Raw genomic sequence first — 25,216 nt, forward strand, 5'->3', positions numbered from 1 at the left:
TCATCAAATAGATGCAAAAAAAGTATTTAATTAAAACTCAGCAACAGATATACAGCAAATTAGTTTTGGAAATGGTCACCCGCATAGACCTCCGCACTGTAAGTGATGGTCGTGATATTTTGATGTCAGAAAGGGGGTTGGTAGTTAAAATTTTTAGAAAGGCTCACAGATTTATACAAATAAACTTGCCTTGCCTTACATTAAAAAACCCTATGCTCTTACTGCACTAAACAAATGATGCTGAGAGGTGACAACAAACATGACAAGTATGCCTGTGTATGCGCAGATGGGCCCTCAACTAATCGAAGTAAAATAACTGATGCCCCGAGCCAAACAATTCAGAACATCCATTATCCATTATAAATCCAGACGTTTGATCCTGGCAGCTGTCAAAATCACCCCACTGTGCTCGGTAAAACACCGAATGCACATCATTGTGAAACAATGAACTTGGAGATCTTTTTTGGACTTTAAACTATCAAATATGTATAACTATTACATTTGTTCCAAGAGTAAAATGTGCGCCTGTATGGATTAGTGATAGTCAGTGGGCTGGACGTCCTCACGCGACAGGCGCAATATGATACTGGTGGTCTACCTTGGTCCCACCTTCCCACTCAACGAACGAAGACGCACAACAAAATTAAAACGGCGACTGGTTTGTCCACTGCAGTGGTCACTCAAAAGGACTGCCCAAAAAAATGATGCCATGAAGACGATGGAGCTTGTTTTTCTGCTCATCTTCTTTTCTTTCACACATTCGGGTAAGATTAGCTTAAAAACTGTGTTTAACATTTAGTTGTCGAAAATTACTTGTTTGGTTTTAAGTGAGAGTGTAAAAGGCTTAGTGAAATACAGTTAACTTTCACTTTCAAATTGGGCACTTTTACGCAGTTTAGTTCAAGCTTTACCTATATCATTTTTGATATGTCGTCAATTATAAAGGGTTTAATCAATGGCTTTAGCAATGGTAAATAAATTATTTACAAATCCTTTATAGACGGGCGCGTAATCGTCGTGTAGGATGAGGGGGGTGGGTGAGGGTGGATTACGGTTGGGCTGGGCTGAACAAATTTACTAACCACCCACCCGCCCCCCTCCTCCTTTATAGAAAAAAAATCAGCTCATGTAGATCACATCTGAACTACGTCACTTTAGAAATGTTGAGATGATACGTATTTTGGAAATGTTGATATAGGCCTAATACGTTTCGTTGAAATGTTGACATAATACGTTTTGTTGACATTTTCATATGATACGTATTGTTGAAATGTTAATATTGTGATAAATCTGAGTTCAAACAGAGACCAGAATTTATGTGGGATAAATGACAGAGACCTCAGAATAACCGACACCAGACCATAAAAGTATCAGGCAAACTGGAAATCTTTATTAAGTTAACACCAATAAAAAAAGGGGTCTTCGGAGTTTCACTAGATAGGATAGTTATGCCACTTGAGGGGGAGTCAGGGCTGGCCACCCTATAAAAATACACACCACCATCCAGAGATGCAACACACATCAGGGATAAGGGCACATCACAACAACTTCAGGAAATGTCTGGGAGCACACCACACTGCACACAGTGGAGTCACACGTCTACGTTAAGAAAGAGGGTGGGGCCAATACAAAACCTCCCCCCGCCCGGGACCCAACTCAACCCCACCCAGCTTCTCTCCTGCCCCACCCCCCCCAACTAACTAAGGGAGGCAACAGACCTCCCCTCCTAACACAGGAACTCACTAACCCCCTATTGTACCCGGCTTCGTCGCCGGCAGCCCTAAACAGCTGCGAACGACGCCCTCCCGCTCACGGAATGAACGCAGCCACACCGCAGAGCATCTCGCTCTCCAGACCTCCACACACGAATGCCCGCCCTTCCCTTCTCCCTTTTCTAGGGTCCAATCAGTCACACCAGACACTCATTAGTTCGTCGCTTGTCAGTCCAATCAAGGCATCTTCGCCAATTCACATCACAATATGCTACGTATTTCACGTGTTGAAACGTAGATATTCAACGTTTCTGTGGTTTGCAGAAACGTACAATGCCGTACAATGTTTTATTCTGGCGACCAGGCTGGTACATAACTGTCATTTCAGCAAAATCCCGAATATATTCAGTGTCAGTGACGGCTGCAACCCAGTCGCTAGAAGAAAACGTTGGCATTGAACGTTTCTGCGTGGTTTGGCTTAAAATAAAAATAAAAAATAAAATAAAAACGGCCGATGTCTCACTAAAAAATCCGGTTTTCTCGCTAGAAGAACGGCTGCAAATGTCCTCACGTCTCGCTAAAAACACCCGCTTTTGTCGGTTGAAACGGTAAGCGGACATTGGTTTCGGTTTCGAGGTGGTCTCGAACCGTGCTTTCCGCTGACTTCCAACTTGCTGCCAACAAACCAGCTTGGTCGCCAAAATAAAACGTTGGCGACTGAGTTGCAAAGAAAGAAGACGTTAGATAATGTGAGTCAGATATGACCTCTCTGTCCCTTTTGGTCGCTAGTTTCTTTCATGGTGGTTAAATGTTTCTCTGCAGCTATATAAATATATAAAATTTAAAATTAGACATTTATAATAAGCAATACGTATATATACACGTCCTACAACTCCAATATACCACTGCCAATTAATTCTTGATTAAAATGGAGGAAACTAAGCAACGTCTTCCTGAAGGGAGAAATGTGAAGTTGGCATGCTTCTCTTTTGCCATGTTGTATCTTCAGGTAACGTAATAATGTTTTTAAACAGTTGTGTAACTTCTATTTCAGCATTCATATTTCTATTTTAAAATATAAATGTATAATATTCATAAACTGTACATTAACTGCAGAACTTAACATACCTCAGATTTTAATGTCTATTCACTGCCAGTTTTATTGTGCTTTTAACAATTGAAACTTGTAAAACACAACTCTCAACATTAGAGGACATACAAAATATAAAATTTAAAATTAGACAAACAATACATAGCCTATATATATATATATATATATATATATATATATATATATATATATACACGTCCTACAACTCAAGATACCACTGCCAATTCATTCTTGATTAAAGTGGAGAAAACTAACCAACATCTTCCAGAAGGAAGAAATGTGAAGTTGGCATCCTTCCATTAAAGAAAAGTTAATTATCAGTCAGAAGCGTTCACTGTCATGTTACTGTGAAAGTATGAAAGGGTTCTGGAAAAGAAACTCTGAAGTGAACTCTGAAGCCAGTCACACTCTGTCCTCACAACCACAACAATACTGTAGAAAGTTAACAACAAGGAGAGTTACCTTGTTTGTCAGTGTCAAATGCAACAAATGCAGCGGGAGATTAAATATGACATGATTCATCTCAAAGAAAGAAGGTGTTAGATAACATAAGTCAGATATGACCTCTCTGTCCCTTTGGTCGCTAGTTTCTTTCATGGTGGTTAAATGTTTCTCTGCGGCTTGTGTGTGTTTATCTTCTTTGAAAATAGTGACGCCTGCACACTTACACTTACTTACTCCAACGCAGCAAACATTGAGATGTGAATGACCATCATCTGAATATCAAGACGTCCTGTTATGGTTCAAAAAAAGTTACCTGACCGTCAGCTAGACGTCCCCTCTGGACGTCCCAGCAACATCAAAATATGTCGTTACCATCATCAACAGGCTATTTATCTATTCTGCTGAAGTTCATGTGTACAGTGTGCAATTTACAGCTTTATACATCCAGATTAGCAACTTTAAATGTTCAAAAATTGTCCAACCAACGATTTTGTCAGTCTGACCCAGACTTCTTTTATACGTTTTAACAACGTGTCACTTTCAAGATAATCCTGATAATAAATGATATGAAACCAAACACATTTTAGTTAGTTAAAAGTTAATACAAGACATGCAATCATTTTTACAGAAACACACTGAGCACCAAAGTGAAACTGTATTCTTTAACAGTTAAATTGCCAGTCACTGGGAATAATCTTGCATGCCATCTACATACTTCAGAACCCTGCCCATACCTGCCAGGAACTGCCCTACCTAAGCCTGATTCTGATTGTTTTTCTGTTGCATTTGTGGTTGTTTCAAACAAACATTGCTGTTGAAAAGCATTTATGCTAAGTCAATCTACGCTAAATATGTATTTATTAATGTATAATTAAAGGTTTAAAAAATAAATTGTTTGGATTGAACAGAAATGTAAAGTTGTGCTCATAGAATCATATATGAAACATTAATGAAAAACTGTTATTTAAAACTTTGTTTGTCCTACAGTGAAACACTCTGCGACATATTTTCTGACTACATCCTCTGGACTCCAAACCTTCCCAGAGTTTGTGGCTGTTTTAATGATTGATGAAGTTCAGGTGGGTTACTGTGACAGCAACAGCAAGAGAGCAGAACCCAAACAGGACTGGACGGAAATGTTTGTCAAAGATTATCCTCATCACTTAGAGTGGCACACTCAGACCTGTGTATCTGACTATCTGATTCTAAAAACTGTCATTGTTGAATTGAAGCAGCACTTGAACCAAACTGGAGGTACATATTTTCCCTTTTATTTTTTACCTCTTAAATGTTTTTTGTGTCTAAGTAATTGCTTCTTTATTTATTTGTGCATCTACATGAACAACAGTTCACTTGAATACACTAGTAGAATAAATGTTAAGCAACTTTACACATCATACTCACAATACAAATAATTTATCTCACCCCATCTGCAAAACCATCCCCACCACTCCCCAACTGAAGGGCAAGAAATATGATATACTATTATGATATATATTGAACATATACAACATAATATACAGACATGCATATCTTTCCAACATCTAGAGGAGTATCTACACATAAATCTATGAATACATAAAGTAACTTTTTGCATGTGCACATACACACCAGAAAGCCCATATACAGGCTCAAGTCCACAACATCTACTGAAGCATGTGTTATTTCCTACTAGAAGGTCTTGGAATGAGGAAACAAAAATGATTGATTTTTGTCTAAAAGTATCAAGTAGCAGAACATGTGTGTACCAACACACACACACACACACACACACACACACACACACACACACACACACACACACACACACACACACACACACACACACTCAAAGTGACTTCTCTCCTACCTCCTCTTCATCTATCAACATTGTTGATAGATGAAATTGTACTGCTGTGCTGCACTAATGCAGTGTTTCCATCATGGTAAATAACAGATATTATGTAAGCAATAATGCACAATGACAAAATAAGAAGATAAAAGTGGAGGTAATGACCAGTGTTTTCTGTATCAGGAAACTATGGAGTATATTATGGCTCTTATACCTTTACCACCAGGTTAGTTTATGTGTTTAAATTGTCGCACAAAGAACTTTGTTAGGATTTGTTCTCAGTTTAACCCAAAATTAGGTTTGTTTCTCCCATTAACAGAACATTCTGAACAATTCATCTTTGAATTGTCAAAGCCCCAATATCCCTTGACTTAATTTAAATATTCTTCAAAAACCATGGCTGCATATTATTAAACTAATGTTAGCAATTATAATATCCATGTTTAGTAACACATGCTATTGAGTCTAGTGACTAATCCTGAATAAAACTCTCCTTCAGTGGAAGCTGCTGGAGCAGCTTCAGGACCGTCTAGTCTGTAGTTTCTCATGTAATGAGTCCAAGATCAGGTTTAATCTGTGTGTGTTAGTCAGGACTCCACCTCAGTGTGTTTGTGTGTGTGTGTGTGTGTGTGTGTGTGTGTGTGTGAGTGTGTGTGTGTGTGTGTGTGTGTGTGTTCCTGCAACTAACATGCAACAGTGTAGATAAAGTGTGTGTTGGTCTCAGTGGAGACAGTGTGTCTCTGTGGTAAAGACAGGAAATGGACTCTGTTTCCCAGCAGTCTCTGCCTCTCTGCCTCTCTCTGAGTCATCCACACTGTCTAGATGATGATTGGCTGTGAGTGGTTTCCATCCAGCCAATAACAGCAGAAGGTGTAGATCTTCTGTTTTGGTGTGTGTGGATCAGTGTGTCTCTGTGGTGAAGATGTGATATCAACTGATGATAGCTGACTGTGCTGAGATCTCACTCTGGTTTACTGCAGTCTGTGTCTCTGTCTCTCTCTCAGATGTCCACATTTTACAAGTTATGGCTGGCTGTGAATGGGATGATGAGACTAAAGAGGTTATTGATTTTGTTCAGTTTGGTTATGATGGAGAAGACTTCTTAGTATTTGATCTGAAGACACTGACATGGATCGCTCTAAAACCACAAGCTGTCATCATAGAACACAAGTTGCCTGACAAAGCTGGACCAGACTACATGAGGAACTTCCTCACCAATATTTGCCCCCATTGGCTAAAGGAGTACTTGGACTATGGGAAGATCTCTCTGATGAAAACAGGTAGAATCACATGATCTGATGTAGTTTCATTTATATGCTCTTCTGTTGTTAATGTGCAGTAACACAATTAAAATTAACCAAAACGGTGTTTGGTTTCTGTCTTTCTCTCTACCATTCCTTGTCTGTCTTGCTCTCTCTCTCTCTCTAGACCTTCCCTCAGTGTCTCTCCTCCTCCTCTCCAGTCAGCTGCCACGCTACAGGTTTCTACCCTCACAGAGCCATGATGTTCTGGAGGAAAGATGGAGAGGAGCTTGATGAGGACGTGGAACATGGAGAGATCCTCCCCAACCATGATGGATCCTTCCAGATGAGTGTTGACCTGAACCTTTCATCAGTCACACCTGAAGACTGGAGAAGGCACCAATGTGTGTTTCATCTCTCTGGTGTGAAGGACGACATTGTCACCAAACTGGACAAAGCAGTGATCAGAACCAACTGGGGTAAGACTGGAATACTGACTTTACAATGTTTTTGCCTTAAAACATTTGTTGCCCAATTAAATAGACACATGTGATTGCTATGAATATTGTGAAGATGTTAACTCTGGGTTCTGATTTTACAATTTGAATGAGTTTAGTCCAGGTTTAACAAACAAAACTGCTGTTCTCCTCACTGAAACAAATTACAAGTTACATTATGCACATGACCTACTTAAATTACTTAAATGCATGCAATAAAATGCAATTCAGTGGTTGAGACAAAGGGCACTGCAGCACATGGTTAGGAGTGCAGGTTTGCAGCATCAAGCTGGCATTTACCTGTGTTAATTTCCTCACCTGCACCAGTCTGGTATCTGGGTGAGTTGCCATCTGCCCCATTGGGAGGAAAGGCACAGTTGAGGGTGTGCTGTTGCCAATCCAGCAGTGCACTGCAATCTTGGTGTCAAGAATGAGTGAGTTTTGCGCAGTCCACTGCCCGACAGCACAGCAAATTTATGTTCTTTAATATTTTGGTCATTTTACTCAAATAAATCTCACTAAAATTACACAAACACCTTTATTCATGTTTTGCATAGAAAGCACACAAATCTAACCAAATTAAACATAAAAAAAAAAAAAATAATAAAATAAATACAACATGCAAAATGCTAGACCAATTTTTTAATTTCACTTGTATTTTATTTATTGCATGCACTTTACTTCTATACTTTATTTGTATATCACTTTTCATACAAAAAATGGAGCTCAAAGTGCTTTACAACAAAAAAAGTGCATGCCGAGTGCCTCACATAAAAAAGACATAAAAAGAACATAAAGCATGTAAAAAAAACATTCATGTAACGTAAGATGGAAAATAAAACCCACTTGATAACATTAATTAAAAGTAAGACAAGAAAATGCAATTTCTGTAGAAATTGCATGTGACTGCTGAAAGCGAATTTAGATCGCATAACTGGAAGCTGAATACTATTGAAAAATCTACCAAGATTAAAATCAGCAATGGGTGGAATTGAACCTGCATCCTCATGTTTGTAAGACAGACATGCTATGCACTGAGCTAACATGTCACACAGCAATGCCAGGCCAGATTTTGCTATTTAGTCTGTCAATCGCATGAAATTGACAAAAAAGCAGTTCAGCTCAGTAAGTAGATTGACATCACCTGGAGTCCTTCATCCTTCAACTCTACTGAGCTCTGCCCTAAGCGAGGCTCGAACTCACAACCTTTGGATCTAAAAGGAGCTGAGAAGTGACATGAGCTTAAACCACTGGATTACTCAGACTAGATCTATAGAATTGGAAAAGATGTATTTAACAAGAATAGCAATCCACACTTTAGGTAATAATGTTAAAGTGAGCTAGAGAGGAATTGACTTATGGTACATGATAAAGATGGAAAGCAACTTTGTACATGACAGCAATATTATGAGGAGCACTGCAGAGAGCAGGTATTAAACACACAACCTTGTCATCTAAGGTGAAGCTGATCAGAGAACAGTGTTCTAAACCACTGAGCCAATAGACATTCACAAAAATGAGAGGAAAAAATCTCCATCTTGATGAGGAAAATGTATTTGTCTCAAACTAGAGCTTGAAGCCCAGATATTTGTACATCATTAGAGAAAGCAAGACTAGTTTAACATGAGAATGAATGATATGTGTAAAAAGTGTTTGAAGGAAGAGAGAATCTGTAAGTTTAAGAAACTGCAGTGAGAGGAGACACATATCGCCTTGCTGAAAAACTACAGAAGATATCACTAAACAATCTGATAACTTTTAAAGTTCAAAGTTTTGTGAGCATTTTACAGTTTGAATGGCATCTGTACGATAAGGGACGTCCGAGCAGTTGAGTGTCAAAGTGACCAAAGTTCCAACTCAGTTGGACAGTTCGTCCCATAGACTGCCATTATAAATTTTAATGTTTTAAAAAATTATATAAAATCACTGAAACATGTTACATTTCAGAAAAATACAAGCACACATCTGCTGAATGAGCTGCACAGATTGACAGTTGAATGTTTTTTATAGCAGAAAGTATGCAGCAGTTGAAACACGGCAAAAAACGTACGGAAGACGGAATAAGAATAAAGACTGAGAAGAACAATGTGTGATTGCTTCTAGCAATCACACAAATATAATAATTCTTCTACAGCACTAAGGTGGTATTTAAGTGCAGATGGTAATTGTATGGATTATTGTGATGCCACATAAAACACCAACACTAAAAAATACACTATACACAATGAAAACACAGTGACCGTCGGATCAACATGTGATTTTCACTTAAAAAGAGACATCAGCTGCTTTTGGCAGTATAACAGAGCTGCTGCACTCCCAACACACTGTAAATGTTTTGTTCTGGTTCCAGTTTCTCCCTCAGAGTTCCCTGCTGGTCCTGTTATTGGAGGTGTTGTAGGACTGCTGCTGCTCCTGGCAGTCTGCATCACTGGAGTCTTCATCTGGAGAAGGAAAAATAATGGTGAGAGACAAACATACTTTTACTCATCATCAAGCCATTTTAACTCCAATGTTTTAGCATATTTTAGCACCAAATTCAAACTAACATTTCAGGAAAGTATTTATTCTGAATGAATAAAACAAATAACGGTGTAACCTGGGTGATGTTCAGTAACGTGATCTCCAACTGAAGAGTTACTGTCTTATCTTTTACAATAAAAGCAGAAATCAGTGAAATTAATACAGTTTTTCTATAAAACATTTATTAGTGTTTTCTTTGTTTGCTTTCATAAATTCTGACATTTCAAATTTTGAAATATTGTAATCTCTCATCTGGATTTCAGGATTCAGGCCTGCAAACTGTGAGTATTCTGTCAGTTTCTCTCTCTCTGTCTCTATGCAGTTTATAGTTTAAATTACTGACACTTTGTTTTTCTTTTATAGCTTCAGACTCGTCATCCTCTGATCCATCTTCAGTCAGAGATGCAGCTCTTTACAGATCACAGTGAGTATTTCATCATGTCATCAACACTGTGCAGATACTTTATGAAGAATCTGTCTGTTGCTCCTCCTGAAACTAGCTACAGTATACTGATATAATACTCTCATAAATATACTGAAAGTCTGTCTTTGTTAAAAAACCATTTGGCTGATTTGACAGAATTTCTCAGTCAAGTGATCCAGTAAAGTTACAGGAAACAGCTGACACTGAGGTTCTATTGTAATACTGATTACTGATTGAATTACTGACACTTTGTTTGTCTTTTATAGCTCCAGACTCGTCATCTTCTGATCCATCTTCAGTCAGAGATACAGCTCTTAACTGATCACAGTGAGTATTTCATCATGTCATCAACACTGTGCAGATACTTTATGAAGAATCTGTCTGTTGCTCCTCCTGAAACTAGCTACAGTATACTGATATAATACTCTCATAAATATACTGAAAGTCTGTCTTTGTTAAAAAGACTGATTTGGCAGAATTTCTCAGTCAAGTTTATATTTTGGACTAAAATCAAACATACATATAATATGACCACTAATAAGTCCAGGTTCCTTTCTATTTGTAACTCTGTGAATTCATAGATCAGATTTATGAGTTTCAGGTCGTCAGTGGATGCAGTGAAGAATGATATCTGTGAAGATTATCTGAGAGCTGATAGAAGCATTAATGTTGATGTGAATCCTCCACTGCAGGAGTAACAACATCTGGAGAGAATTGATGCTACTGTCCAGCTGTTTCCTCAAACCTTTGGTGGAGATGAATCACTGCAGCAGCTACCAGACACCAAAGAGCCACAACGTTACTCCAGTGAGGCATCTTTTGTCTTCAGATATCAAATTCATATCAGTTAGTCATGTGATGTACTGTCTTTGATGATGATTAGCATTAAGTCAACTTATGGGAGACATGACGATACTCAACACTTTAACCTCTGCTCCTAACGCTGGAGTCAAACCTAAAACTTTAAATGTTCAACTACTCATGCTTTCACTAACAATTAGTTTGACAGTTTCATTTCAGAAACACAAATGAAGATTCTGCACTAGGCCACGATTGAAAAAACTTAGTTTTTGTTCCTCTGTTTGTTTCATTGTGGGGGTGGCTAGGAGGTCCACTAATTGGAAAATCAGCGGCTCATCTCCCGGCTCCTCCAGTCTGCATGTCAATGTGTCCTTGGGCAAGATACTTAACATCAAATTGCTCCTAACACTTCTTAGAGCTTATATTTGTATCTTATACATTTGTCATCTTCACATGTCCTGTATGTGTCGTGCGGCTGATAAATGTTGATGTCATTGTAAGGTTTTTCCTTATCGCTGTCACCAAGTGCTTGCTCATGTGGGAATTGTTGGGTCTCTGTAAATGAAAGAGTACGATCTTGACCTGCTCTATGTGAAAAGTGCCTTGAGATGACTTTTGTTGTGATATGGCGCTATATAAATAAAAATTGATTGATTGATTGAATTGACATACACATACCACATATTTTGGTTTGTTGATGAAGAAGTATACTGATCATTGTGACTCAGAGTGTGTCTTTCCCTAATGTCTTAGCTGTGAGGTCACCACAGAGAAACAGCTGCCAGAGCGTTTCCTTACCAACATAACAAAGAGTTTTCAACAGTTAAAGCAAGATAATTATAAACAGCCAGTTTCCATGAAAGATCAGAGCAATACAGTTAAAGTGAAAACTAAAATTAAACTGTAGGACTAAATAACTTTCCCACTGTGTTATATTTTCAACAGATCAACAGTAGGAGACAGTTAAAATTTCTGGACAGGCTAACAGATCAATATTGTCTTATTTCACTAATATCAGTGTTGTGTTGATGACAACAGAAACTGTCATTCATGTTGTTCAGAAACTTTTAATGCAGTTGTTGCATCTGTCAGCGAAAACAAACATCTCAGACAGTCTTGGACTTCACCACTTCCTCTTGAAGTCCCTACAGTCAGGTTAATGATATAAAGTTTAAGTCAGCTCAGATGTCAAATGAAGATGGGAAATCATTCATATTACAAAATGTGAAACACACATAAAATGTGCAAATGGATTTACGTAACATATTACCTAAATAAGTTTGGTAAATTGGATCAATAAAGACATTCATCACAAAAACATCAAAACTACCTAGTGTGAGATGGAGAACATGTCTGGACCAGACAACCTACACCAAACACAGACAAACTGAAGGCTTTTCAGTATAAAAACAGAGGCGTCAAGACAAAAACTTACTGACAGAGACAGACAGACATATAATTACATAACTGCAGAAAACTACAACCCCATGATTGTGACACATAAAACATAACTACATAAAAATGATCTTCATAAAAACATGTTTTTTGTGTGTGTTGGTGTTAGTTGTTAGTGATACACCAGTGTGATACACTGGATCAATATCTGCACTGATATTGATCTTATTCAATGCAATGCAACACAATTTTATAAACCTTCTGGAACAATATAATTAAGATTTGTCTGAAAAGTGTAAAGAGTGTCAGTTTTGAACATCTCAACATGTAGTGAAGTTATGTGTAGCTACAGCCTCATGTTATCATACAGATGAATAGAAGAATGAACCTACTCAGTGAGGTTTCCAGATGTTTAACTGAAATATAGATAGAAGTACTGGTAGTGGATCAACACTCTGTATCAGCCAATATCCTGAGTTTAGGTATCAGAAATGGCATCAGGAGATTAAAAGTAGGATTACTCCATCAATAGTTATATAAATCACTTGCACCCAAGATCAACACACAAAGAGACAGAACCTGTACAGAGTACCTGGAGGAATGAAAAAAAAGATTGCTCTGATAAATAGATTTAATTTATACTAAACTTGAATATGTCTCTGTATGTCTCTGTCCTCTGTTTACAAAATGTTACCAAATCATGAATATTTCACCTATTTTGTTGGTAATGTGACGGCTCCTCTGCTTTGCTTGCTGCTGCTGTGCTCTGTTTGCAGGGGCAGAAACCTGAGGGCAGGCTGATTAGCAGGATGGGACACACCTGGGCCAGATGTGCCTCATGTATATATATAAGCTGGAGAAGCTGCCAGTTCAGTCTCTCTCTTCACTCCTGCATAGTTGTTTTTCCTTTGTTCCACCCTACAACACCCGTACAGCATACACTCACCCATCCACTCCCTACATCACTGATCTTACAGACTCACCCCACCAATGTGTTACTTTGGTTTGTTTTGATTACTTTGTTTTAAATAAAATTACTTTTTTTAATATGGAATACCTGTTTGACTTCCCTTTTTTGCCACAGTCCAGAGCTGTGACTACACTTTGTGTATTTTAAGTGTGTGTACAGATAGTTTGGCTTTTTATTTGTTGAGGCTTCATGATGAATACCTGAGGTGCAACTCATAAAAAAGCAAAAATTATAGAAAAGTTAAAAAATAAATAAATACAAAATTTGTATATTTTGAATGTGCAGATAATTTTGTGTGTATGTGATTAACACGCAACGTTTTCTCTTTTATTCTCAGCACATCCATACAATGTTCTTCAAAATATTTGTTTATAAATTTATCTCATGTAAATGTTGCAGCCTGGTTGCCAGAATAAAACGTTGGCATTGTACGTTTCTGCAAACCACAGAAACGTTGAATATCTACGTTTCAACACGTGAAACACGTAGCATGTTAACATTTCAACAAAACGTATCATATCAAAATATCAGCTGACTTTCCTATCAGGAGGAGGAGGCGTCGGTGGATGGATAGTAAGTTTCCTCGACCATCTCGAAACCAATGCCCATTTCCCGTTTCAACCGACAAAGCTGGGTGTTTTTAGTGAGACATCGGGACATTTTCAGCCGTTTTTATTTTATTTTTTATTTTATTTTAAGCCAAACCATGATCTTTTCCTAACCCCAACCAAGTGGTCTTTGTGCCTAAACCTTACCAGACTTTAACCACAGCGCTGTCACACCATAAAACATCATTATTCAACGGATAGAAATGTTAATATGCTACGTTTTGTTGAAATGTTGATATGCTAAATATTACACGTGTTGAAATATAAATAAATATAAATATAAATATAAATATAAATAAATATTCAACGTTTCTGTCTTTGGGTTGCACAGTGTAGATTAGTGATAGTCATTTGGCTGGAGGCGCAATATGATACTGGTGGCCTAGTTTGGTCCCTCCTTTCCACACAACACACGAAGACGCACAACAACATTAAAACGACTGTTTGTGCACTGCAGTGGTCACTCGGCTCCCCAAAAAGTCATGCCATGAAGACGATGGAGATTGTTTTTCTGCTCATCTTCTTTCCTTTCACACTTTCAGGTGAGATTAATTTTAAAAAATGTAAAAGGCGTAGCAATTACACACAACTCACTTTCACTTTCATATTGGGCACCTGTACGCAGTTTAAATCAAGCTTTACATGTACCATTTTTGATAAGTTGTCCATTATAAAAGGTTTAATCAATGGCTGGACAGGCGCGTAATCGCCGCGGAGGAGGAGGAGGCGGGTGGTTGGGTGTTATGATGCAGCACATAACGGGACGCATACCTCCCATGGGTGCGCACACATCGTTCTGTTGAACACAAACAACCAGTCCAAAGTTTAGACACACCTTCCCATTCTGACTAATACTTATTTTGCTTCTTTTATTTATTTCTAGTAGCTATCACATAACCTGCTGAGATGTCAGTCGAAATACAGCTATTGATGAGACAAATTCAGGACTGAAACATTTTGAATTAATCTATGATGATGTTCAGGTGTCACTGAAACTGAATAGATCCGGGATTTTGCAGAAATAACAGTTTCTGTACAGTACTGATGTTCTGGGCGTTGTTAAAATCTGGCTGTGTGTCAGATTATTTCCTTTGACTTTATTAAATAGTGTCATTGATTGGAATGAACTAAAAGATAAAAGATAACACTGTAACAGATTGTTTTAAAATGTGTACTCATACTGTAGACTCAGATTAGTGATACTGTAATGCAGTGTAATATAATATAATCTAGGTATGATCAAATATGTTCTCATATAATGTAGCATCTCCTATAGTAGGACTAAATGTACAGCTATTAGCTATATTGTGTTTAAGATATTTACTTCATTATTTAGAGGAAATATCTCTATTTTTGAATTCATCAGAAACTATTTTGTAATTATGAGTTCTTTATCTTGTAATCATCACTGACCTAGGCCTGATTTAGTTTGCTTTTGTTCCTTCTTGGTTTGAGGTTTTTGATACTGATGTCACTGAACATTATTCACCAAAGTCACCATTCTGAAATTATTTCATCAGGTTTTTATAGTGTTTTGTTTTTTTTTCCACCAAACACAGATCAGGTTTCTGGGCTCATATCATAGCAGCTTCCTACTGTAATAAATCATATTAATTATTATGATATATACAGATTTTTTTTTAAAATGTGATTAAAATAACACAATTTCTAACGATTTAGAAGATATTTTGTCGCTATTCAAGTAAAATAAGACAAACTGGGGAAAACACTGATAAATAGTTGTAATTCATATGCTTTGCTCACCATATGTTGTTCCACTTTCAGGAATCTCATAGCAGTGTACAGATATTTATATCAAGATTTAACATTTTGATTAGATTTACACTTGAATGTATATGTAGTCATTACTAACCTTATATAAAATGATGATTGTTAAGGCTAATAAAGCTGTCTTAGTCATTATGACAAATGTGTTGACAAAAAATTACCTATTAACATATCCAGCATTCATTTGTGTTTTGAGTTGTGTTTTTGGCTGCCTGGCCAATGGAAGGTCAATATTCACTCTCCTTTTAGCTTTTGTTTAGTCTCAATCATTCCAAGTATAATATCTGGCTCTTAGGTTGGTAGATGTTCTACTTTCATCACCAGCTCATCACTAACTTTGTGTGTCTGAGATTTCATGCTGGGCAACATATTGAATGTAATTAAAGGTAATTATCATAAATATGTATAAATGCATGTTTATGAAAACTGGACTTCAAAACCCTTCAAACTTTTTTTCTCTTACAGTGAAACACTCACTGAAGTTTTTCTTCACAACGTCCTCTGGAGTCAAAAACTTCCCAGATTTTGTGGTTGTTGGGTTGGTTGATGAAGTTCCACTGGGTTACTGTGACAGCATCAGTAAGAAAGTAGAAGTCAAACAGGACTGGGCAAAGAAACTTATAGAAGATGATCCACAACATTTGGAGTGGTACACTCAGAGGTGTTTGTCAAGCCAATACAAATACAAAGCTGACATCAACACTCTGAAGCAGCAACTGAACCAAACTGAACGTAAGTAAAAGTACTGTAAAAATGTAAAGTTGTGTTTTCAATTATAAACAGACATATTTAGATGTTGAAAAACATACACAGTTTGCTAAATGTGCATATATACTTTCCTTATACCCCTCCTTCTATTACCAGCCATGTAATGTGAGGGATTCTTTCAAAATGTGTGGTCAATATTAATATTGTATATATCTTCCCTGCTAGCTGTTCTGGATTCACTAAAAAAACTGAGGAACAGGATCCTGCATTTGAATCCCACCCTTTGTGTGTGTGTGTGTGTGTGTGTGTGTGTGTGTGTGTGTGTGTGTGTTTGTGTTTGGTTTCATCAGAATGATTCAGGTCAGGTCGGTTTTAGTTGGAAAGTTTACTTCGCCCCTTGATGTCAGTTTGTGTATTTCTGTGTGTTGGTCTTGCAATGAAGAGGTGACTCTTCCACATGTTCCTTGACATTTTCTAAAATGCAGCCTCACATAGGCTCCAGCCACCTGTAACCCTCTGTGGGATCTCAATCTGCACTCTGACTCTCTCTCAGGTGTCCACATCTTCCAGAGGATGAATGGCTGTGAATGGGATGATGAGACTGGAGAGGTTAATGGTTTTCTTCGGTTTGGTTATGATGGAGAAGACTTCTTAGCATTTGACCTGAACACACTGACATGGAACGCTTCAAAACCACAAGCTGTCATCACCAGATACAGGCGAGACAGAGAGAGACCCAACAATGAAAGGTGGAACTACTTCCTCACCGAGCAGTGCCCTGAGTTAGTGAAGAGATATTTGGACTACGGGAATAGTACTCTACTGAGAACAGGTAGAATCACATGACTTAATGTAGTTTCATGGACACAATATTATCTATCCCTCATCCCCTGCCCCCTCCCCTTTGTCTCTCCAGACCTTCCCTCAGTGTCTCTCCTCCAGAAGACTCCCTCCTCTTCAGTCAGCTGCCACGCTACAGGTTTCTACCCTCACAGAGCCGAGATGTTCTGGAGGAAAGATGGAGAGGAGCTTCATGAGGACGTGGAACACGGAGAGATCCTCCCCAACCATGATGGATCCTTCCAGATGAGTGTTGACCTGAACCTTTCATCAGTCACACCTGAAGACTGGAGGAGGTACGAATGTGTGTTTCATCTCTCTGGTGTGAAGGACGACATCGTCACCAAACTGGACAAAGCAGTGATCAGAACCAACTGTGGTAAGACTGGAATACTGACTTTACAATGCTCATTGAATGTGTACATGTAATTTGTCATGAACATTTAGAAGATGTTAAACCTGAGCTCTGATTTTACAATTTGAATGAGTTCGAAACAATCTTGACTTTCTGGAGCTGAAGGTTAGTTAATTACAGGGTTAACAAACAAAACTGCTGTTCTGCTCATTCAAATAAATATTGTTTCTTACTTGTTACATTATGCACATGACCTACTAAAAATTACTTTAGTGAATGCAACAAAAAACAGTTCAAATTTAGTGGTGTGCCAGCAAATGATTAGGAGCACAGGTCTGTCACAAATCTAACCAAATTAAACATAAAACATAATTTCAGAAAAAAGAAACACAACATGCAAAATGCTAGACCACATTTTTACTTTACTTGTATTTCATTTATTGCACTGTCATGGGATTACTCACAAGACAATCTACTGTTTGTATGTGAAAATAAGATTTATTAAAACAAGTAAGAACAAACTAGAACTGTTGCTGATCTGAGGAAACATGTGACCATGCAGGAGAGAGCAAGAGCTTTCAGGGAGGACAGGGTGATCAACTCAAAGATGACAGGATGAAAAACATAAAGAACAAAGCTTTAGTATTACAATAACAAAAACACAAAAGGTGTAATACAACAAAGACAGGGAACAGGTACAACATAGACACAGGATGGACACACAGAGGTCTGAAGCACTAAGGTGGTTTTCACCTGCAGATGATCATTGTATGAATTATTGTGATGCCAAATTAAACCATCACATCAACATGTCCAGTAACATTAATTTCACCTAGAAAGAGACATCATCTGCTTTTGGCAGTATAATTGAGCTGCTGTACTCATATTAACAACTCTGCACATCCTGGACAATAATAAGTTTCCTCAGCAGAAAACTCTCACAGGATTCCCAAACTGTCTGTGTGTCACGACGGGAAAGTCCTGTGTTTTAAGGGGATGAAAATAAGAAACGTGATCTTCAATAATGATGTATGATTATCATACATTATTATAGGTGAAAATACCAAAAGTGCATTGGCATGCACTTGATGCACTGTGAATGTTTTGTTCTGGTTCCAGTTTCTCCCTCAGAGTTCCCTGCTGGTCGTGTTATTGGAGGTGTTGTAGGACTGCTGCTGCTCCTGGCAGTCTGCATCACTGGAGTCTTCATCTGGAGAAGGAGAGATAATGGTGAGAGACAAACATACTTTTACTCATCATCAAGCCATTTTAACTGCACTGTTTTAGCATATTTCAGCACCAAATTCAAACTAACATTTCAGGAAAATATTTATTCTGAATGAATAAAACAAATAACAGTGTAATCTGGCTGATGTTCAGTAACGTGATCTCCAACTGAAGAGTTACTCTCTCATCTTTTGCAATAAAAGCAGAAATCAGTGAAATTAATACAGTGTTTCTATAAAACATTTATTAGTGTTTTCTTTGTTTGCTTTCATAAATTCTGACATTTCAAATTTTGAAATATTGTAATCTCTCATCTGTATTTCAGGATTCAGCCCTGCAAACTGTGAGTATTCTGTCAGTTTCTCTCTCTCTCTCTCTATGTACAGATAAATGCAGTTTATAGTTTAAATTAAACAGTTTGTTTTCCTTTATAGCTTCAGACTCATCATCCTCTGATCCATCTTCAGTCAAAGATGTAGCTCTTCACAGTGAGTATTTCATCATGTCATCAACACTGTGCAGATACTGTATGAAGAATCTCTCTGTTGCTCCTCCTGAACCTAGCTACAGTATACTGAAATAATACTCTCATAAATATGTTGAAAGTCTGTCTTTGTTAAAAAGACTGATTTGGCAGAATTTCTCAGTCAAGTTAATATTTTGGACTAAAATCAAACATACATATAATATGACCACTAATAAGTCCAGGTTCCTTTCTATTCGTAACTATGTGAATTCATAGATCAGATTTATGAGTTTCAGGTCGTCAGTGGATGCAGTGAAGAATGATATCTGTGAAGATTATCTGAGAGCTGATAGAAGCATTAATGTTGATGTGAATCCTCCACTGCAGGAGTAACAACATCTGGAGAGAACTGATGCTGCTGTCCAGCTGTTTCCTCAAACCTTTGGTGGAGATGAATCACTGCAGCAGCTACCAGACACCAAAGAGCCACAACGTTACTCCAGTGGGGCATCTTTTGTCTTCAGATATCAAATTCATATCACTTAGTCATGTGATGTACTGTCTTTGATGATGATAAGCATTATGTCAACTAATGGGAGACATGATGATACTCAGCACTTTAACCTCTGCTTCTAACGCGAGTCAAACCTAAAACTTTAAATGTTCAACTACTCATGCTTTCACTAACAATTAGTTTGACAGTTTCATTTCAGAAACACTAATTAAGATTCTGCACTAGACGACGGTTGAGAAAACATGATTTTTGTTCTGCTGTTTGTTTCATTGTGGGAGCGGTTGTGGCTCAGGAGGTAGAGCGGGTCGTCCACTAATTGGAAAATCGGCGGTTCAATTCTCGGCTCCTCCAGTCCACATGTTGATGTGTCCTTGGGCAAGATACTTAACCCCAAATTGCTCCTGATAGCTGTGCCATCAGTGTGTGAATGTGTATGAATGATTCGATTTCCTCTGATGTGCAGGTTGGGACCTTGTATAGTAGCCCCTGTACCATTCAGCGTATGGATGTGTGTGAATGTCATTTGTAGTGTAAAAGTGCTTTGAGTGGTCAGAAGACTAGAAAGGTGCTATACAAGCACAGTCCATTCCCATGGTTTAAACACTACATACCCACTTTAACCAAAGTATAAATATCTGTGACTTATGTCTTAGTCTTAAGACACACATCGCTCCTCCACTCCAAGTAACAGCTGTTACTCTTTTTACACATAAATTTATAAATGTTTCCACAGTTTCACACAACATAAATACATTTTTGAATATTTAAATACTGAAACTTGCATAATGAAGCATGAACACGTTTTAGAGCTTATATTTGTATCTTATACATTTGTCATCTTCACATGTCCTGTATTTGTCGTGTGGCTGATAAATGTTGATGTCATTGTGAGGTTTTTGTTAATGCTCAGATTATTGGTGTTGGAGGATTAATTAAGGTTCCTCTGACACCTAATTAATCTGACAGATGTACTTTATTGCAAAAATGGCTAAATTGATTTTATATAAATGAACTTTTACATATAAATGAATATCTGTTACTTTCAAGCCTTTGCCAACCAGTTCACACAATGCTGACTGAGCATTGTCACCGCCAAATAAATCTCTCTGTATTTCACAGTCAACAAAGGTTTTAAATCTCATGTCAGGCGCAACATTCCCACTCTGGCCGTTTTAATCGTTTGGCTCTTCCAGAGGTTGTGATGCTCGAAACAATTTATTCACCGTTTTACAACTGCAACAGTAGGTTATGGCCAGTGGTGTACTGGCATACTGGAACTGTGGACCATTAAAACATATCCGTTTTTACCTGCCCTCTCTTTGTGCCTGTCATCCAGGTTTCACATGAGAGTGTGCTGCATGTCTGTGTCAGGCAGTCACAGCCAAGTGCCTCCCTTTACTCTCACTGCCAGGAGGGGGAGTCAGAAGTCCCGCACTCAAGTTTTAATGATTCATTATAAATTGTTAATCGGTCATCTTTTCGCTGGTGAAATGTAAAACATGATTGTTAGGGGGGGTCACAGTCCTCCAATGTGTCACATACAGAAGGTGACATAAGGTCAAATGTAAATTAGAATTTTTTTTTTAAATTTGTTTATGTTTTTTACTTGGTGAACTTAATTCTATCTAAAGGGTTTGCTACATTTTCTTGTGTCATTTTTGTTCAATTTGTTCAGTTATTAAATAAAAACCTGAAAACCTGCTTAAGCTTCATCCTACCAACATATTAAACATACAAGGACTACCGACTGGTAGAATAAACTGCTGTAAGAAACAACCATCATAGCAAAATGTTTACTTATTTCTTCTCAAAAAAGATTAGTTACATATGTAAGTAATGTCATCTGAAAAAAAAACATTATTATTATTTTAGGAAAGTTACAGTTGATTTGCATACTGTGTAAAATGAAAATTTAGGGTCATCAGCACATGAAGAAATCTGTGTCTGCTGCATCTGTGTGATACTTTAAATTAGGACCCATGACAAACATGAACTCAATAAATATTTCCATTTATTAAAACTGCATAGGTGGAAATGAGTGCTTTTGACTGATAGCTGAAAGGTTTTGTACCAAGTTTTGGGAAATACTTTAGTGAAGCTTGTCCCTGATACCTGGAAATCATGAGCTTACTTTTTAAAATGTTATCAGTTGTCAAAATGTGTGAGGATAAAAGAAACAGTTTATACTACTACAAAAATACATACCTACCACAAATATTGATTTGTTTATGGAGTACACTGAACTTTGTGACTGAGAGTGTGTCTTTCCCTATATCACCACTAGAGAGCAACATAACTCTGAAATGTGTCAGATGTGAGGTCAACACAGAGAAACAGCTGCCAGAGCATTTCCACACCTCCAACATAACAAAGAGTTTCCTGATATAAAGTTTTCAACAGTTAAAGCAAGATTCTTACAAACAGCCTGTTTCCATGAAAGATCAGACCAATACAGTTAAAGTGAAAACTAAAATTAAAATGTAGGACTAAATAACTTTCCCACTGTGTTACTGAAGATTTAAGCACTTGCAAATTATCATCAGACAAATTTTTAAAAAATCTTTATTTTCAACAGATCAGCAGTAGGAGACAGTTAAAATTTCTGGACAGGCTAATAGATCAATATTGTCTCATTTCACTAATATCAGTGTTGTGTTGATGTCAGCAGAAACTGTCATTCATGTCGTTCAGAAACTTTTAATGCAGTTGTTGCATCTGTCAGCAAAAACAAACATCTCAGACAGTCTTGGACTTCACCACTTCCTCTTGAAGTCCCCACAGTCAGGTTAATGATATAAAGTTTAACTCAGCTCAGATGTCAAATGAAGATGGGAAATCATTCATATTACAAAATGTGAAACACACATAAAATGTGCTAATGGTAGGGAGAGAAAAAAACAAACAAAAAAAACAAAAAACAAAAAAAACAAACAAAAAAAACCCATACTTCTATGCACTCAATGCACTCTAATCATTGCCTTGTTGCACTGCCTGTTGGCATCTACGACCTGTCAGGCCCAAACTTAAGCTTTATGACACTTACTGGTGTTGTTGTCTCCTGACTAGATCCCTGCTTGTGTTGTATCAGTCTCATATGTACGTCGCTTTGGATAAAAGCGTCTGCTAAATGAAAAGTGTAAATTTAAATGTAAATGTAAATGGATTTACGTAACATATTACCTAAATAAGTTTGGTAAATTGGATTAATAAAGACATTCATCACAAAAACATCAAAACTACCTAGTGTGAGATGGAGAACATGTCTGGACCAGACAACCTACACCAAACACAGACTAACTGAAGGCTTTTCAGTATAAAAACAGAGGCGTCAAGACAAAAACTTACTGACAGAGACAGACAGACATATAATTACATTACTGCAGAAAACTACAACCCCATAATTGTGACACATAAAACATAACTACATAAAAATGATCTTCATAAAAACATGTTTTTTGTGTGTGTTGGTGTTAGTTGTTAGTGATACACCAGTGTGATACACTGGATCAATATCTGCGCTGATATTGATCTTATTCAATGCAATGCAACACAATTTTATAAACCTTCTGGAACAATATAATTAAGATTTGTCTGAAAAGTGTAAAGAGTGTCAGTTTTGAACATCTCAACATGTAGTGAAGTTATGTGTAGCTACAGCCTCATGTTATCATACAGAAGAATAGAAGAATGAACCTACTCAGTGAGGTTTCCAGATGTTAAACTGAAATACAGATAGAAGTACTGGTAGTGGATCAGCACTCTGTATCAGCCAATATCCTGAGTTTAGGTATCAGAAATGGCATCAGGAGATTAAAAGTAGGATTACTCCATCAATAGTTATATAAATCACTTGCACCCAAGATCAACACACAAAGAGACAGAACCTGTACAGAGTACCTGGAGGAATGAAAAAAAAGATTGCTCTGATAAATAGATTTAATTTATACTAAACTTGAATATGTCTTTGTATGTCTCTGTCCTCTGTTTACAAAATGTTACTAAATCATGAATATTTAAACTATTTTGTTGGTAATGTGACGGCTCCTCTGCTTTGCTTGCTGCTGCTGTGCTCTGTTTGCAGGGGCGGAAACCTGAGGGCAGGCTGATTAACATGATGGGACACACCTGGGCCAGATGTGCCTCATGTATATATATAAGCTGGAGAAGCTGCCAGTTGAGTCTCTCTCTTCACTCCTGCATAGTTGTTTTTCCTTTGTTCCACCCTACAACACCTGTACAGCATACACTCACCCATCCACTCCCTACATCACTGATCTTACAGACTCACCCCACCAATGTGTTACTTTGGTTTGTTTTGATTACTTTGTTTTAAATAAAATTACTTTTTTAAATATGGAATAAGTGTTTGACTTCCCTTTTTTGCCACAGTCCAGAGCTGTGACTAATCTTTGTGTGAAATTGAATTTGTTGTGCCCACAGCACTGATATTTTTGAAGAACTTAATGTTTAATGTATATTGTATAACAGATTGTAAAATGTAAAAAAAAGTATTTTGTATAATTTGAATGTCAGATAATTGTGTGTACGTGATTTGCATGTGACTTGTTTCTCTTTTATTCTCATCACATCCATATAATGTTCCTCAAAATATTTGTATATACATTTATCTCATGTAAATGTTTATAATAACTGCATGAATTTAAAGATGAGGTACTTCTCTGTTTAGTTTCTATAAACAAGTAGATGTTGAAAAGAAAAGCTCAAAATCATTTCTTATGTTGAGTTACATAACTGACTGTCAGACATATTTGTCGTCATTACATTTCTTTGTAATAAAGTTGTTTTTTTAAAATAAAATCCTTGTTATTTCAAGCATATGTTTGTCAACTGTTGTTACAGTAAGATGAATATTCTCATAGACTAAATGAACGTGGCTCCAACGTAAAGATGTTGAACTACAAATGCAGGGAAAAAGTCTATTGTGCAGATGATATAATTATAATTACTCATGGTCAGTAGTCTAGAGCATTGAATTTAGAATATTTTAAACTTCATTCATTAAAACTTTGGAGGAAGGATGACATCTGAACAAACTTTCTAATTCCTATTTTTTATTTCTCTGTAATATAATCTTATATAAATACTAATAGTTCTGTTAATTTTGGCATGTCAGCAATTCAGAGAGATCTGGTGACCTATGACATAGAAATCTAATGTATGAGGAAGTAGGAGAGAGTAACTTAAAAAAGGGAAGTTGAGAGACTGAGATACAACAATGCAAATGCAGTAGAGTGAAACCTTTCAACAGAAATTAGTCCTCAGGTTGAAAATCTAAATGGATCTAAGTGGTTGTTTGTGCATCTGTGTCACATCATGATCACTGCATCTTGACCATGTCTATTGTATTGCAGGTATTAGCTGTGTAGCTTTCACAGCATAAAAGGAGAAACTCACTGAGGTAGAAAAACCCAGACCTGATAACCTCCAGCCCCACAGATTGTGAAGATAATATTAAAGATGATAACTGGACACATTATTAGCTGTTCAGGTGAGGAGATTCTGTGTGTTACATGACACACATATTGAATTCTTAAGCCCTTTTTCACATGTAAGGAGTCATTCAAGGGTTTTTGAATATAACTCCTTCTCTGTAAAGCACTTTGAAACTGCCTCATTGTATAAATTGTGCCATATACAATCTAGTCTTACCTTGCTTTGCCTACTGGTCTTTTAAAGAGCATTTTCTTTCACCTGAGTTGTTACACTTTCTTAATTTTGTCACTTTAATTGCTGATTTTAGGAT

At 37.2% G+C, this 25,216-nt stretch overlaps 1 protein-coding gene and 1 pseudogene across 1 annotated transcript in view; both read left to right on the forward strand.

Annotated features, from left to right (window-relative positions):
* Nucleotides 1-646: 646 nt before the first annotated feature.
* LOC121913596 lies at nt 647-10,835 on the forward strand (annotated as a pseudogene).
* A 3,131-nt stretch (nt 10,836-13,966) lies between these two features.
* The window catches only part of LOC121913586, a 46,100-nt gene continuing 34,850 nt past the window's right edge, over nt 13,967-25,216 (forward strand). The window contains exons 1-5 of the mRNA XM_042436261.1: nt 13,967-14,096; nt 15,808-16,074; nt 16,604-16,882; nt 16,967-17,269; nt 18,365-18,475. Of these exons, the coding sequence (XP_042292195.1) occupies nt 14,042-14,096; nt 15,808-16,074; nt 16,604-16,882; nt 16,967-17,269; nt 18,365-18,475 (1,015 nt within the window). The 5' untranslated portion in view covers nt 13,967-14,041. The remainder of the gene's footprint in view (nt 14,097-15,807; nt 16,075-16,603; nt 16,883-16,966; nt 17,270-18,364; nt 18,476-25,216) is intronic.

Source organism: Thunnus maccoyii, chromosome 15, assembly GCF_910596095.1.
Source record: "Thunnus maccoyii chromosome 15, fThuMac1.1, whole genome shotgun sequence".
Taxonomy (NCBI): domain Eukaryota; kingdom Metazoa; phylum Chordata; class Actinopteri; order Scombriformes; family Scombridae; genus Thunnus; species Thunnus maccoyii.